Source organism: Panulirus ornatus, chromosome 32, assembly GCF_036320965.1.
Source record: "Panulirus ornatus isolate Po-2019 chromosome 32, ASM3632096v1, whole genome shotgun sequence".
Taxonomy (NCBI): domain Eukaryota; kingdom Metazoa; phylum Arthropoda; class Malacostraca; order Decapoda; family Palinuridae; genus Panulirus; species Panulirus ornatus.
The window spans coordinates 6,132,490-6,150,489 of record NC_092255.1 but is presented as its reverse complement, the minus strand read 5'-3'; the positions used below and the strand labels follow the sequence as shown (position 1 = coordinate 6,150,489).

The window sequence follows — 18,000 nt, the reverse complement described above, 5'->3', positions numbered from 1 at the left end:
CCTGGGGATAGGGGAGAAAGAATACTTCCCACGTATTCCCTGCGTGTCGTAGAAGGCGACTAAAAGGGAAGGGAGCGGGGGGCTGGAAATCCTCCCCTCTCAGTTTTTTTTTTAATATTCCAAAAGCAGGAACAGAGAAGGGGGCCAGGTGAGGATGTTCCCTCAAAGGTCCAGTCCTCTGTTCTTAACGCTACCTTGCTAACGCGGGAAATGGCGAATAGTATGAAAAAAACAAAAAAAAAATATATATACATGTCATCCATCCTCCTGTTCTGACGAGTAGGTCATCCTTAGTCCATTCCTCGTCTCTCATCCTCTCCATATGTCCAAACCAGTTCAGCTTAACCTGATTAAAGTTCAGTGTCTGTCACCGACACACACTTGGCTCTTGCAAAGTCATTTCTCACACGAACATCCTTACTAGAAACATCCCTTGATAATCTAAGATTCCAAAGGAGATTATTGTCAATCATAACTATGAAAATTCTAAATTCTCTCGTTATATCCCTTTCATACACATGTATTATGTATTGCTGTATATGTATCACTGTATAACTCAACACTCTCAGGTTATGAGTAGGTCATGTGAATCATTATCATAAAGGGGTAAACATTACTTTGAGTTTGGTGGTGTTGCTTATATGTGTGTGAGAGACACTCACAGGTTCCAGGGATCTTCACCTTTACACTTTACCTCCGAGGTCTGCCCACATTCAACAGTCCTTTAGGATATTCTCAGTCTTAGATGTTAGGGGTCTTCTCTCTCTCTCTCTCTCTCTCTCTCTCTCTCTCTCTCTCTCTCTCTCTCTCTCTCTCTCTCTCTCTCTCTCTCTCTCTCTCTCTCTTTTGAAAATCACTCCTCGAGGAGCAGAATTACATTAGCATTGTAGCGGGCACTCACACCGCACAGATAATTACATTATCATTATAGCAGCTCTCATGATACACCGCTAATTCCATTTACATTACAGAAGGACTCACGCTCCACGCTATTGTCTGGATTACATCAGAAGTCCATGAGAACACATGACGCAACAAGAATTACATTAACGATGGAACTAGGGAGAAAAAAGAATCATAAATAACATTAACAGTCCAACCAGGTCGAAAGCATCACCATTGATTATATTACCAGTTCAGCAGAGACACAAGCCACACCAGCAGGCCTGTACACGAAGCCAGGAACTTTACACGCCAGGATAAACACTCACCACAGTTTAGTTCGTCAGAGTGGTCTGGGCAGTCGGTGGTCAGGTCACACCAGTAGTCCTCCGGAAGGCACTGCCCCGTGTGGCACTTGACCTGACCCGGTCCACACTGGTGGTCACCTGTAGGGATCAACGGGAGGTCATGAGAGGTCAACTGAGATGACTGTACATATGTGCGTTTCGAGTGTGTGTGTGTGGCTGTGTGTGAAAGTGTGTCTATGTGTGAGTGTTGAGTGTGTGCGTTTGAGTGCTCATGTACATATATGCATCTGTATTTGTGTGTGTGTGTGTGTGTGTGTGTGTGTAACTTTTACCATAAACATGATAAATATACCATGACATTCAAGGGTCGTAACTGAAGAAATGATATGAAGTCGAAAGCAGTTCGATGCACAGACAAATATCACCTTTTACGCATTGACACTTAAATAACTCCAGTGTATAAACAAGAAACCTCGCCTTACCCGACGTTTCGCGTGCTGACCCACCACCCAGTTGCTGAAGGAAGGCCTACCACAGATACAGCATGTACCTCGCCTGTAACTGGTGGCTACAAGCCAAGTTTTACGAATGTAAGGACAACAGCCAGTGATCAGAGACGTAGGGCCCTGGGTGTTACAGTGGCCACTGTTAAATTTAAGGGGTTGACTAACAAGGCACTATATTTGGACGTGGCTTAGTCACAGTTGCACATAATACTCCGTGATACCCAGTTCACCCCGTGCAACGCACCTGTAAGTGATCAAGTCATAATGCCTTGGTTAATTTAGTCGAGAGAAACCCTGGTCTTCCAAGAAGGAGGTTATGGTTGGTCATCTTTATGGATATAGTTTTCAAATGGGGTATTCGATCATCTACCAAGACTAAGTATCAAAGAGTTTTCGAAAGGGTGAAAGGATTCTGGACTTTGAATCCTCCTAGACTCACCGGAAAGACGAGTTGGAAGATAGATCAAGTGAAGGTTTGGCTATCATCTGTATTGACCCACACAAACACGACACACAGGGAAATGTTTAACATTGGTGGTGAAATTCTGGGGTCAATTTTTTTTGTTTTTTCGTTTACTGACGTCACTAACGCCACAGGTATACAAGGATGGCCCAGAGAGATTTTGATAAATGTTGTTAAATACTATAATATTCGACGAAGACATGGCGCCTCAAGACACTGATGATGAATTTAGAACATTCTACTCCACTTCTTCGATATTACTTGGTCGTGATGCGTGCAACAATAGAACAAGACATATATCTTAGTAAAAAGGAAATCCATTTAGTGAAAAAAAAAAACATTTTATTAGTACTCATTCAGAATTCTACAGGGCGGAATTTTCTAAGATATCTTCAATAGGACCAAACTTTTAAAAGGGGGGACGGTGTGCGTGTGCATACATGATGAAACACATAGTCAAACTGATGCAGGCTTAGCATGAAGGTAATGACGGAAGATACGTATATACACACACACAATCATGTTGTGAAGGTGGACGTAAAATAACCCTGGCTATGAACCACGTCAGCAACGAGTTCGTTTAGCTTGGTGGAGATCACAAACCGAAGTGCGTGTTAATGGGATGGTTCTCTTAAGGTCATACCATCACGTACTACTTCACAGACGAAGGTGATACGTTTCCTCACAAATTAAAGAACAGATTACAACCCCCCTTACGTTACTGCCTTTCGAGTGATGGACTTCAATCGTGACAGTTAGAGATAACCCAGATGATGGTGGGCCCCGGCCGCCCCCCCTTGCCCCATGTATCGCTCAAGGATGTTAACTTTCCCCTAGAAGCACATGCTGGCCACAACCCCCTCCCCTCATACTTCGTCGCTGTCTCCCTCGTTAGCGAGGTAGCGCAAGGAAACAGACGAAAGAATGGCCCACCAACCCAACCACATACTCATGTATCTACATAAGCGCCCACACATGCACATGTACATACCTATACATTTCAGTGGATACATACATACACATAATAAGGCATATACATATATACACATGTAACATACTCATACTAGCTGGTGTTTTCGGAAGCCTGGGTTCAATTCTCGTCCAAAACATGACATGTTCTGGACGCTACCTCGTCCATGCAGGAAAGAAGGGAAAAAAAAAAGATTATATAGTTTTATCCATTTCCTCATGTGATGCCTTGATCATCCAAGGTGAGAAATACCTGAGGATAAGAACGTAGTCGCTTTTCATTTGGTCATAAACACATGAAACATTACATGTCTGTCCCCATTACTCACAGTCCGTCAGCGAAGAGCAATGTCACTGTCATTTTCCGTGAGTATTAGTGGCAATCAGTATCAATAAGTATCATGATCAGTGCCAGGCGTTGAAAGGCCCGGCGCTAAAAAGTCTTGGCTTACTTCCAGTTTCGTCTCTAGCCCCTCGACCCTCTTATAGCCCGTCTTTAGGATTGAAAGTTCCCCGCTGCTATTTCTAGCGGTCGAAGAACCTCTTCTAAGTCTATGTTTACTCAAACATTTTGTATCGAAGGCCTTTTACATTGCTCCTGTTAAATCTCTATTTCCTGTGCTATGTAAGGTGTCACTTAGAGTTGAATTCTATATGTTGATCCTCAGGTTTGAAAGACGAGGGAATCAAATCCGATTGACCGTCTGATAGATAAGGGTTCGAAGTTTATTTGTGGACTATGTGGAGACACTCACTTACTTTCGACACTTGTCTTTCATATTTACATACGCTTTTGGTGTAAAAAAAAATAACATATGATACAAGAAAAGATGTATAGACGCTAATGATAGACACCCAGCAGTGAACGTAGTCATCAATACTCACTGCAGTTCATCTCATCTGACTTGTCGTGACAGTGAAAGGCGAGGTCACATCGGCTGGTCACTGGCACGCACTGCCCGCTGGCACACTGCCACTCGTCCTCTTGGCACTCCAGCACCGCTGGAAGGGCAAGAGAGAACCCCTGTCACTCCCACCTGGCAACAGAGGTGCTGAAATATGATACGCATGTATACACCAACAGTACTCACAACAGTTGACGCTAACAGAGACGACAAACAGTGCTCACAACAGTCGTCACTAACAGAGACGACCAGCCCAACAGTACTCACAACAGTCGTGCTCGTCTTCGCCGTGGAGACAGTCGATCTTCCTGTCGCAGACGAATCTGTTGGGGATACAGCGACCGTCTGAGCATGGGAAGCCCTTTTCTGTCTCCTCAGGAATCTCACATATCCCGTTTTCTCTATCTAACTCTGCGAAATAGATAAGGAATGATGGGCCTGTAAATGAGAAATAGATAAGGATTGATGACCTGTAAATGAGAGATGTTTACGTTTAATCTTTGTCATGAGGAAAACTGTAAATTATAAAAACATAAACAAAAGATGGCAACATGGTTAGAACGTGTACCCGAGGTTTACAATGGTTTATAAAACAGAAGATCATCATCATCCAATTTGTCAGCTGTTTCATCAGTTTAGGGAAAACGGTGGCTTAGTTTAAGATCATGAAGATTTTGTTTTTCATCCGTATTTCTATACCCGTATATTGGCACCCATCCTTCCGTCCCTAATCTGTGGACTTTGCAAGGTGCACGATAACTAACCCCCCATAAAAGGTTGTCAGTAATGCATCTATATCCTCGGCAGGATATAAAAATTGCTAGCTGCTGAGGTGATATTTTTCGGGAAAATGATTCATTGGTTAGAGGGGAAGGTGTGTGGGCAATATGGGAGGTATGGAGAGGGAAAATGGTGGTATAAGTTGTTAGAATCACTGAACATTGCCATCCGCCGTTCAGGCCAGGGAGAGAGGGAGTGGCGGGGATGGCGGGATTGTGGTGAGGGAGGGTGTGGGAGACAGGGAGGGAAAGAACCGTGGTGGTGGTGAGGGAGAGTGTAGTAATCAGGGAGGGAGGGATGGAGTGGTGGTGAAGGAGAATGAGGTGGCTTGCGTGGATGGGCCATAGCGGTGAGGGCAGAAGTGATGGTGGCAATAGTGGGCCAGAAAACTTACCCTTGCTTGTATTTCAATTCCTAAAACTGGGAACAGATGACAGAGCCAAGCGAGGAGTGGTCATCCTTTTCGAAGGCTTAAGGCTGGGTTGTCTGAATGCCCATCGAAGGAACGAGAATGAGACGATGGGAAAGGGAGGTAATGGAGTAAGGAAATGGAGTAAGGAAATGATATGATATGGGTGAAAATGAAAGAGGATTATGATCCTTATGATCCACTCATGCGTCACACTGTAGCGAAAGGAGGGATGAAGAGAGGCGAGTGTTTTCGGAAGAGCTGAGTGAGTGCCTCAGCAATTTTGATGGAATGGATGAATTCTTGATGAGTGATTCTAATGCAAGAATAAATGATGTATCTGTTAAACGGATGAATAAGGGTTGTGGAGTAGTCACTGAAATCGAAAATGGTGAATATCTTGTAGGGCTGTGGGCTATTACTGGAAATAACTGGCCTACAAAATGGGCAAATGCAAGTATACGTGAGTGAGAGATGTTGAAGGTCATGGAAATAGTTGCATTACTGATATGTGCTAAGAGAAGTAACTGTCGGGATGTCTGATCATTTCTTCGTGGAGGTAAGGGTGAGAGTTTATAATGGTTTCACGAAAACAGAAAATGACAGATAGGAAGAAGGCTGTGAGAGAGATTGAGTTTGAAAGGAGTATTGGATGAATGTATACCGGGAGCGGGTGAGCGAAGAAGAATGGAAGGTAGTATGGGCAGCGGGGGAATTATGTGGCATGAGAAGGTAGGATGTGGGCATACGAGAAAGGGAAATGAGCGGGAAGATGAGAAAGATAAATTGTTAATGAAATAAGAGAAAAAAAAGAAGAAATGCGTACGGGAGTTATATGCAACGAAGGAGTTGGAGTAATGAGCCAATGTACAAGAGGAAACAGCAGGAGGTCAAGGGGAACGTTTGTTCATAGGATCTGAAAGAGAAGGATAAGTTAGGGCTGGATGGAGAGAGAGGACTAGCAGTGCTCTGGAAGGAGGCGAATCGTGTGTGTGTGTGTGTGTGTGTGTGTGTGTCCAGTTAGAATGCTGTAAAAAAAACACACAGAAAAGGAAAGATTTTACTGATATGATCATTCCCAGTAGATGATCTTGGACAGGATATAAGGAGGTACTTACGGCAGCCCATCTCGTCGTAGACCTGGTCATATCTGTTGTAACAGTGGTTCGTCCCGTCGCAGATGCTGTCGGCTGCCACACACCGGTCCTTGTCTCGCTTCTCTTTGGCATCCACACACAACGTGGCTCTCCCGACCGTACACACGGCAATACCTGCAAGGTTACTGGGATCAGTCACCACCCAGCTCATCGGAAGCAGTCACCACTCACTCTTCAGTCGTCTTTCAACTTAAGAGGAACAGTCATCACCCAGTTCACACGGACCAGTCATCACACAGATCGCCAAGACTCATTACCTCCCACTTCACTTGGGTTTCCTCTCCTCCCAGCTCACCAGGCCCACTCACCACCCAGCTCAGGAAGATCACTCACCACCCAGCTCAGGAAGATCACTCACCATCCAGCTCAGGAAGATCACTCACCATCCAGCTCAGGAAGATCACTCACCATCCAGCTCAGGAAGATCACTCACCATCCAGCTCAGGAAGATCACTCACCACCCAGCTCAGGAAGATCACTCACCATCCAGCTCACCAAGATCGATCTCCACCCAGCTCATCAGAAAGAGCCATATTCTACGAAACCAGGAAAGTCACCATCCACCTCACCAGGGTCAGTCATGGCCCAACTAACCATGAACAATCACTTCTCAACTCACCAAGAACAGCTGTCACCCAGATCACCATGAAGCGTCCTATCCCAGTTCACCAGGAACATTCAACCAGCCAGCTGAAGAAGAACAGTCAAACGTCCCAGTTCACTAGAATCATACACCATCCAGCTCACTAGGATCGCTCACCATCGACTAAACAGGACAAGTCACCAATGACTTCACCATAACAGTTTGTGGTGAGATGATAGGCCAATACAGTGACATACTATCAGATAAAAAGAGAGGTGGGTAAGTGTTACTTCTCCTATACATATTAACTCTAACCTCAGCCATAAAGCTTCTTAGTAGCCTGTTACATCTGGAACATATGATGATGTGATGAAAGAAATGGGGTAATGAATGAAATTCCTCGCCACTAAAGCCAATTTGGTGTCTCTCATGCTACTTCCATCAACCACTGGGTCTTCCATCACTGCTGGGTCTTCATGGTAAAGAAATGAACTGCTATGAACAGGTGTCTTTGTGTTTCCCTAATCCTTGGGATGGCATAGATGGTAGGAAGTTGGCTTCTGGCCATCATCATGGAAGTAATGCAAGCGTGAAAGCACTGACTGCTACACCTGGCCATGAAGCAATAGGGTCCCTTATTGTTCATTATGCTGGCGTGATATCGTACCAATGATGATAGATGACCTGGTCAACAGAGCAGAGTGAGCTACACCTTAATGTCGGGTCTCAACAAGGAAGGTGCACCTACCGGAGGTCCTGGTATAATAACGGCTGCAGTCTTGCTCATCAGCACAGTCGACACAGTCACACTGGGCGTCGCACACGTTGCCCAGGGAGATGCACTGGCTATTGGGGCACCGGAACTGCTGCTCTCCACACTCGCCACCTGCCGGGGCAAGGAGGAAAAGAAGAGAGGAGGGAGGAGTTATTTTCTTGGGAGAGAGAGAGAGAGAGGCATGAATGGAAAAGACAGATCACGGATGGCCTGTAGGTCCACGCCTTGCTTCTCTGTTTATAACTTACATTTTTCTAGGGCGGATGAGATAAAGACAGAACAGTAAGAAGGTTCTCTCTCTCTGATGATGTGATTATTACACGAGAGTGCACTTGGGAACTTTTCGTGTTTCATTTTTCCCGTGGACTCATGGGAATATATATATATATATATATATATATATATATATATATATATATATATATATATATATATATATATATATATATATATATATATTTGTGCTTTGTCGCTGTCTCCCGCGTTTGCGAGGTAGCGCAAGGAAACAGACGAAAGAAATGGCCCAACCCACCCCCATACACATGTATATACATACGTCCACACACGCAAATATACATACCTACACAGCTTTCCATGGTTTACCCCAGACGCTTCACATGCCTTGATTCAATCCACTGACAGCACGTCAACCCCGGTATACCACATCGCTCCAATTCACTCTATTCCTTGCCCTCCTTTCACCCTCCTGCATGTTCAGGCCCCGATCACACAAAATCTTTTTCACTCCATCTTTCCACCTCCAATTTGGTCTCCCTCTTCTCCTCGTTCCCTCCACCTCCGACACATATATCCTCTTGGTCAATCTTTCCTCACTCATTCTCTCCATGTGCCCAAACCATTTCAAAATACCCTCTTCTGCTCTCTCAACCACGCTCTTTTTATTTCCACACATCTCTCGTACCCTTACGTTACTTACTCGATCAAACCACCTCACACCACACATTGTCCTCAAACATCTCATATATATATATATATATATATATATATATATATATATATATATATATATATATATATATATATATATATATATATATATATATATATATATATATATATATATATATATATATATATATATATTTATATATACATATATATATATATAAGTCATATATATATATATATATATATAAAGTCTTTGTATTGACAACGTTTGACGCTAACTTATTCCAAGTTCAGCGCAGGTATCTGTAAAGAAACCTTTTCGTACGTCAGTGTTACACATTTTTGATTTAAGTTATATCCCACTTGTCCTGGTGACTGACGTTTCTTCGATTTCAAAACGATACTTTTGACTTACATGTTACAATTACCTAATGTACTGAAATTTTGTATCAGAGAGAAAAGAACATTTGATAATCTTACATTCTCCTCGTATGGTATATCTGTAATCTTTCTTGTAGCTCAGGGACCAGAACTGGACTGCATATTCAAGATGTGTTCTTACCAGACGCTAGAAATGAGTCAGAATTGAAGTGTTTTGTTATTGATATTCTCAAACCTAGCATTCATTTCCATTACTTCCTTATGCCAAGAACCTTCTCTTCTTCTTAATTTCGATAGCTAATCAACGTATACATGATGGTCCTATTTAATCTAAACTCCTAAGTAGATGACTTTCCTTCCATATATGTGTGTTAAGAGTTCGTCGACCACTTATTTGGCCATTCTGTCAGCGTGTCAAGTGTCTGAAACAATAGAGCAGCAGCACTCACAGTTGAGTTCATCAGCGTGGTTGTCCTCACATTCAGGCCAGCCGTCGCACCAGAAGAACCTGTGGACCTTCCATCCAGAGCCACACACCGCGAAGTCCTCTGAGAAGGAGAGACAGAAGTGAGGGTTCCTCATAGTGCCATTTTGTGTCAGTGTGCCGCGGTGTGTCTGTGTGCGAGATCAACATTTTGAGATATGAACTGATATGAGTTAATGTTCTGAGAGTCGTACTACGATATTGAGTTATTTTAAAACCTAATAAACTCTCATGAGTTTAAGGAAATCATATGTCAGTACCAGGAATAGATTTATATTTGGAATACATTTACACGTAGAGACAGAGGCTAACCTTTCCTGTATTCTTGTAGTCTATGTCCGGCAAACCTAACCGGGTTTCCCAACCATTAACCACAGACCCCCAGCCGTTATTCTGCCAACCCAGCTGTCTATGTTTTCCTTCACCCATGGGCGCTGTACAGTATAGCTAATGCCTGACCAACCTTACTCGCTCTGTTTCCCATTAGCAAAGATGCTGCAGCTATGCCCGATCAATCCTGCTGGCGCTGTTCTCCACCAGCTAATGTTACTGGTTTGTTTCCCTACAACCATGAGCCCTGTAGCTAAAGTCCGCTCAACCCAAGCTGGCTTTTCTACCCTTAAGCCTTGGCCCACGCAACTAATGCCACGCTAACAAAGCTAATTTTGACCGCCGGTGCTATTTGTTGCTCCATGCTTAGAGTTACATAGGGGGAAACTGGAGGTTGTGGAGAGGTAAAAAGTCTTTATTTTTTGTTGGTTTTGAGGATGGCCGCTTGGATAGTTCAATGGTCGGCACTCAAATTGCGTTGATAGTGAACAGGATAATATTCTTTGATTCCCGAGACGAAAGCATCAAATTTTACATTCATTTCTTGTTTAGATATTACCTTAAGATAATATTTTTTCATTTATCCTTATAATTAGTTTGATTTACTTTCTGACGCTGTGAATAATCAGTGGGTTCCGGTTCCTCTTATCTATACCAGATAGACTTTTGTGTTGAACATATTCTGTAAGAAACTCTTGAAAAGAAGTAAGGCATATTATGCAACTACAAGTCTTTAAAGTCTTGGTGTTTACGCTGAGGCTTTCAGTAGTTCGCCCATCATGAGAATACTACATCAAACTCTTCTGATATCAGAAATGAAGGTTTCTGTGCCAAATATGTAAATCCAAGGTACACACTATGTAACGCTGACAGAGAAATAGAGTAAGCGATGGTGTCTTGCTTTTCGTCAAAGCTCATCTAAATCCCATGAAAAATAAAAGAAAAGCGAATAAGATGTGGCTATTGATGATATGGAATATGATTCTTTTTCTTTGTGAGCTAAGAGCTAATCCTTGTCAGAATATAACGGTATGATTAGCTCCTTCTCCGTCCTCCCTCAGAGACAACGAAGAAACACAAAAGATTTCATAACAGATTAGGATAAATCTATAATGTGTACGATTAGATTATGTGGCAGATTTCAACACAATGGGTGTCTAAGTGGAGAGGATCCCTTTTCGGTAGAGCTGGATCGTAGACTCGAACTAATTTTGTTTCAATCCACCTTCAGACAACTGAGTGAAAGACCAACTCGAGACGAGATCATATTAGACTTAGTTTCAGCTTCACATAATGATCTAGTCTTGTTAATTCTGGTAAAAAAGAAATGTTTGGCGGAAGTAATCAGAGATTAATCATGTTTTAGGTAACTTTCAACACTGTTGAACTATTTGGTCAGCATGAAGGTCGTGGAAAAGAATACTAAATTGTAAGAATTCGACTATTTTCATGATCTTTGCATTGTTGTTCATGATGCTTAAGCTAATAGATGAAATCTGTAGGAACGTACATGGCTCCCTCAGAAAGACTCTAAGCTTGCGTCTATATACACAGGTTATACACACACACCCTATATACACACACACCCCTCAAGACTGCCTAGGGTATATTCATTAGGTACGAAAAAATACACATCCAGTAAACCATCTTCACACCTTCGTCAAGCCTCCACCCTGTACCGGGTATATAGACACTATAATCATCTGCCATTACATGAAAGTCTTTTCCCTCCCTCTAGTCCCCTCCTTCCTTCCTTCCTTCATTCATTCATTCATTCCCGCCTTCCTTCTTTCCTGCCTTCACCCTCTCCAAGCAATCGGTTAGAAACGAGAAAAAATAGATTTTTCGAGTCTAAGGTCATGGCTGCTGTGAGTGTAGTAACCTTTCACTGTTTTACTGACACATAATGACCTGGTGATGGTTACTGACGTGACACTGTCTCCAGGCAGTGCCCTGGGGTTACATACTGACCTTAAACTAGTTACAGATCAGATATCATCAGCACAATATGGTATGAATGGGTACGAGGTACTGGCACACTTGAACCAGGCACCACCTACTGACATGGTACTCTGGAAATGACCTGGTACCATCTGATACAACCTCGTAATGTGGCCCCATGTATTGGGTTGACAGTAGCTACTGACCTGGCTGGCACTGCTCCTCATTACCGACCTGACTGGCACTGCTCCTCATTACTGAACTGGCTGGCACTGCTCTTCATGTGACACCATGTATTGGGTTGACAGTAGCTACTGACCTGGCTGGCACTGCTCCTCATTACTGACCTGGCTGGCACTGCTCCTCATTGCTGACCTGGTTGGCACTGCTCCTCATTGCTGACCTGGCTGGCACTGCTACTGACCTGGCTGGCACTGCGCCTCGTCGGAGCCATCCTGACAGTCCCAGACGTCGTCACACACCAGCATGGGTCGGATACACTGACCACTGACACACGTGAACTCAGATGGGAAACACCCGGGGTAACCTGCAAACACCAAAGATACACCTGTACACCAGCCATAACGCGACACCTGAGGTGTATAATGCATCAGATGCAGTGCTACACATCGCCTGCAGTGTATTACATTAATGTAAGACATCACCTGCCGCATAATGCATCACCAAATTGCCTAATGCATTACCTGTGATGTAATACATTACCTATCTGGTGTCATACATACGCTTGCATGGAAACTCATGACTTTGACACAGTTTGCCGAGTTGTCCGACACAATAGAGATACAAGTAATGCAATAACTGCTTTATTTATTGTTATCGTCACTGCCCCTTGTGTTATGTAAGTATTGCTGCTCCGTTGCATATTGGAGGTGCTACTGTCTATCGTATATTGCAAGTGCAACTGACCATTGTAAATTGTAAGCGGTACTTTCCATAGTATATTGTAAGTGAGACTATCCTTCGTTTACTGTAAGTTCAATTACCAACTGCATATTGTGAGTTCTCCTGTTCACTGCATATCATAAGTTCTACTGTCCACTGCATATTGCAAGTTCTACTGTCCACTGCATATTATATTTCCTGTTTAGTGTATAAGAACTGCTATTCAGCATATATTGTGCCCGTCGTGCTACTCTCCACCATATTATGTAAATATTGCTATTCATCGTATACTGTAACTACCACTTTTCACAATGTTGTCATTACTACTGTCCATTGTACACTGCAAGTACGTGATACTGTCTATTGCATCTTATTTGCCTTCATTATCAGCAAGTTTCATGGGTTACATGAAAGTTTTTGAAGCATTATACCACACTTTGGCCAAAATCTAGTCAACTGTCGTTTGGTTAAAGATATGTTTACAGACTGCATGCTGCTGTTTAATCCAGTGAAGTATAAGTGTTTATAAGTGACTTATCTCTTTTTTTTCTTCTTGCAGAGGGAGAAGAACTTAGGTCTGGGTTGAAGTGTATTATACAAGATTTTGCTCCTTTTGAGATGTCAGGTCCATCATGAACAATGTCATTACCTTCTTGGAGGATGAAGTGAAACGCTTATACGTTTTTCACTGATCCAGATCTTGGCCACGGACGAACGCTCACGTAGCGCTTGGCCAAGGACGGAGGCCTCCATAGCGCTTGGCCACAGACGACGCTTCCACAGCACCTGGCCACAGACGGGCGCCTCCATAGTGCTTGGCCACAAACGGACGCCTCCACAGTGCTTGGCCACGGATGGACGCCTCCATAGCGCTTGGCCATGGACGAACGCCTCCATAGCGCTTGGCCATGGACGAACGCCTCCATAGCGCTTGGCCATGGACGAACGCCTCCATAGCGCTTGGCCATGGACGAACGCCTCCATAGTACTTGGCCACAGACGGACGCCTCCATAGTGCTTGGCCACAAACGGACGCCTCCACAGTGCTTAGCCACGGATGGACGCCTCCATAGTGCTTGGCCACAAACGGACGCCTCCACAGTGCTTAGCCACGGATGGACGCCTCCATAGCGATTGGCCATGGACGAACGCCTCCATAGTGCTTGGCCACAGACGAACGCTTCCACAGCACTTGGCCAGCAGACGGACGCCTCCATAGCGCTTGGCCACGGATGGACGCTTCTATAATGCTATCACTCGTATAATATGGCCAGCGCCCCATTCTCAAGGCGTCCACCCTGAGCGATACAGTGTATGTGCAGAGCTCTCTCAAACGAAGGAAGAATAGACGAAGTGACAGACCCCTTGCGGCTGGGTGGTGTCTCTGTCTTACTGATGGCCATAGGCGGCAAGAGCTATAGAGGATCAGAAGCTCTTGGTAGACAGTTAATGAGGTAGGACGTGGTTCACTGTGTCCAGGACGCAGGCCATTCGTAATTCAAATATCTTCAATGTAAGCAATTACCTGTACATGTATTATTCACAACGATGCAGTGGATAGAAATGCAATTATGAAAGTTTTCCCAGCGGCACGCTGGCAAAAACTGACATGAGACCTATGTCACATTACTGGGGTATGTAAAGTTTAGCCACAAATATGTGAATAACGTATACAGAAGAGGGGATCTGCTTCGTGCACCTGGCGGTAGAACTACCAGGTGTTGGGTGTGTCTGGCTACATGACTGCCAACCTCCAAAATTGTGGAATTTATATTTGATTTCAGTCGAAGTAACTCGTAGGCAAACGTGTTACCTCGAGTGAGGCGAAGCGTTTCTTTTCCTCAATAAGATTATCAACTCTTGGAATGATTTGTGGATCAGAGCGTTTTGAAAGCTGAACTTTAGATGCGTTTGAGAATAGATTATAGATTTGTCGCGTCAAGTTCACGACTGGCACTTTGAGTTATCTGTATGTCTTCTGACTTTAAACACAAATGTCTGCGAGTTCCTGACATCGTCCATTATCACAAACAGCCTCGAAGGGATCCAGTAGTCTGTTCCTGTTTGGATTTCTTTGTATTTCTTTCTACAGAGTTTGTGGTAATTTGAACCAATTTCTATCGGGGCTTCACATACTTCGAAATGATCTGCTTCACAGAACACGGGACTGAACCATTTCTTTTTTTTTTTTTTCGGTGCTTCGCAGAGGCTAAGAATGATCTAAACCAGTTCTCGGTGGTTTCAAACGAGGGAAGGAATAACTTAAACGAGTCGTTAATTTCTTCCTATGACGAGAATGATCTACACTTATGCCTGGTGCTCCATAATGTAACGAATGATATGAACCAATCCCTGATGTTTCTTAGAGAATGAAAAGATCTGAATCAGTTTCTGATGCGCTTCACAAAACACGAAATGAACTATAACAGATTCTGATGCTTCACACAGCACGAAATGATCAATAACAGGTTCTGATGCGCTTCACACAGCACGAAATGATCAATAACAGGTTCTGATGCTTCACACTGCACGAAATGATCTATAACAGGTTCTGATGCGCTTCACACAGCACGAAGTGATCAATAACAGGTTCTGATGCGCTTCTCACAGCACGGGGAAATCGGAACCTCCCACTAGATAAAGAGGACATATACTTTTCGTGTGTACGGAGGCGCCACACGCACGGACAAGAGTCCTCATTGGTGCCCCGCCCTCAGGGGGAGAAAGTAGTGGAGGGAAACAAGAAACAATTATCTTTTTTATCTATCTTTAAGAGGTAGATGATCTGGTCCTTATAAAAGCGCATTTTATGACCAATTAGGAAAGAATTGATTCATGAGAAAAACGATGGTACGAAAGAGCGTAAATATACGAGACCCAATAATTTATTGCTGTTTGGATTCTTATGTCTCAAAGTACAGTAGGGAGAGAAATGAGAATATATATATAGGGACGAATATGAGGAGAATACGTGTGTGTGTGTGTGTGTGTGTGTGTGTGTGTGTAGTGGGTCTTGGAAGAAGATATTTGGACCAGTCTGGGTAGCTTATCCTCCACCCGACTCGAAGGCGTTAAACTTGTACCCGGAAACATCTCACAACTTCCACTGTCGGAAGCGATGTTTTTAGATAGAGTAAGAGCGGTAATCCTGGCAGGAAGTTTGAAGATGTTCCGAGTGGCGTAACTTTGACAGTACTAAGTGAGGGACGTTACCGCTCCCTGATGAGTGAACTAGATGTTAACCCAGTTTTGGTTCTAGTTTTTTAGATCCATGAATATCCCCCACTGAGTCCAACTAGACACGCAGTATTCAAACGTACGTAACTCTGGGTCATGAATTACGTTGATGCTCCTTTGACTTTATGATCACGTTGATGCTCCTTTGTCTTTATGATCACGTTGATGCTCCTTTGTCTTTATAATCACGTTGATGCTCTTCTGTCTTTATGACCGAAGTGTTTGTACTGATTGAGTTATACTGTACACAGAGGCTCGGATGGAAACAGCCACTTGAGTTGAGTTTCTATGTTACCACAAGCCACCACAGTTATGCCACAGGACACCACAGATATGCCACAGGACACCACAGTTATGCCACAGGACACCACAGTTATGCCACAGGACACCACAGTTATGCCACAGGACACTACAGTTATGCCACAGGACACCACAGTTATGCCACAGGACACCACAGATATGCCACAGGACACCACAGTTATGCCACAGGACACCACAGTTATGCCACAGGACACCACAGTTATGCCACAGGACACCACAGTTATACCACCACTATTACGACAGCATCAAGACATAACCCGGTGGTACGTTGTCGATAACAGTATCCATCTAGGGTGATCATCACCACCAGCGTGACGTTACGACAATCAAATCCCATGTCACTGTTATGAGACACACTACCGACTCTTCTGAATACCCCGTCCTGTAACACCTAGGTACTTACCCCTACGAGAGGAGCCAATACATTGCCACTGGTAATCAGATATCAATATCGAGTGACATTATCTCTTATCACAACCTTATAGGAAATTTCTTCGATAGCGGAGTTAGCACTTTTTTTTTCTGCTAGGATATGCTGCTAACACACCGCTGTACTTAGCAGTAAACAAGACGACACCCTGCCCCAAAGCAGTGCCAGTGAGAGAGGGAGGACCTGGCTGGTCATGCTTCTGCAGGAGGTGAGGAGGGCCATGGCGTGTGGTGGTCGCAGGAACTTCACACTTAGTCTCTGGAAAAGGTGTTTTAAAAGACTTTTCATGTGGTGGATGTAGCAGCGTGGTGACACTAACGGCCATGGTCAACGACCCATGCAGTTCATTGTCCACAGTCCCAGTACGACCAGCCGAACGTCTGAGAGCACCAAGTGAAGAAGAAGAAGAAGAAGACGACAACGATGAAGAAGAAGATGATGAAGAAGAAGAAGAAGAAGAAGAGATGATGATGATGAAGAAGAAGAAGATGAAGACGAAGAAGAAGAAGAAGAATTGGAAGAAGAAGACGAAGAAGAAAAAGAAGAATTGGAAGAAGAAGACGAAGAAGAAAAAGAAGAATTAGAAGAAGAAGAAGAAGAGTAGATCGTGGTTTCTTTAGGACCGAACCAGAAGATCGTCGTGTTAGCCCTCAGTTGTGTGAAGGGGATGTGGATCATGTCGTGTCTTATCATCTTGATCTTTAATCTAAAGACCGCATTCAAAAGGGGAACCAGCGTTTGTCTATTCTACTTTACTTGACCGAAAGACGACCTTGGCTTAAATGATCTTTGGTGCTGCTACTGCTCTCTATATGTGTGTGTGTGTGTGTGTGTGTGTAGTTCTACCAACAATCTTACAATTCAGTGGTTTAAGCCAAATATCATCCAACACGCAACGCAGTTCTTTGTTGTTGAATTCACATCTCATAATTTTTGAGATAATCTCACATAAACTGGTAGATGGTTAGCTCTTGTTTTCTTCAAGCCTGGGAAATATTGCCGGTGTTTAGAGGCAGATAACCAACCCTTTGTGATACTATCACGATAATCACCATTTATCTAAATGATTAATTCCTTCCTGAGCCTTCGGCTACGTCGCTCCCTCTCTGTCTCATTACTTCTTGTTAGCCACTGTGGTGGTGAACCAGCCACTGGGATGAAATGCCCCTTATGGCCGCTAGAGGCGCTTTCGGACGTCTTTCCCTCACCTTTGTAAACAATAGACGGCTGCTCAGAAGCTGTATTTTGGTCCAGTTATCATCCAGTTACGATACGAGGCTTAGACATATGTCTACGATATATCTAAGTTTCAGTATATTGTCAATAT

General features: G+C 43.7%; 1 protein-coding gene across 1 annotated transcript in view; it reads right to left on the bottom strand.

The window, feature by feature from the left end:
• LOC139759015 (G-protein coupled receptor GRL101-like) overlaps positions 1-18,000 on the bottom strand; it is a 100,183-nt gene that overhangs the window by 68,919 nt on the left and 13,264 nt on the right. The window contains exons 4-10 of the mRNA XM_071680902.1: positions 12,207-12,329; positions 9,477-9,575; positions 7,711-7,848; positions 6,341-6,493; positions 4,301-4,444; positions 4,014-4,130; positions 1,212-1,328 (exon numbers count right to left, since the gene is read on the bottom strand). Of these exons, the coding sequence (XP_071537003.1) occupies positions 1,212-1,328; positions 4,014-4,130; positions 4,301-4,444; positions 6,341-6,493; positions 7,711-7,848; positions 9,477-9,575; positions 12,207-12,329 (891 nt within the window). The remainder of the gene's footprint in view (positions 1-1,211; positions 1,329-4,013; positions 4,131-4,300; positions 4,445-6,340; positions 6,494-7,710; positions 7,849-9,476; positions 9,576-12,206; positions 12,330-18,000) is intronic.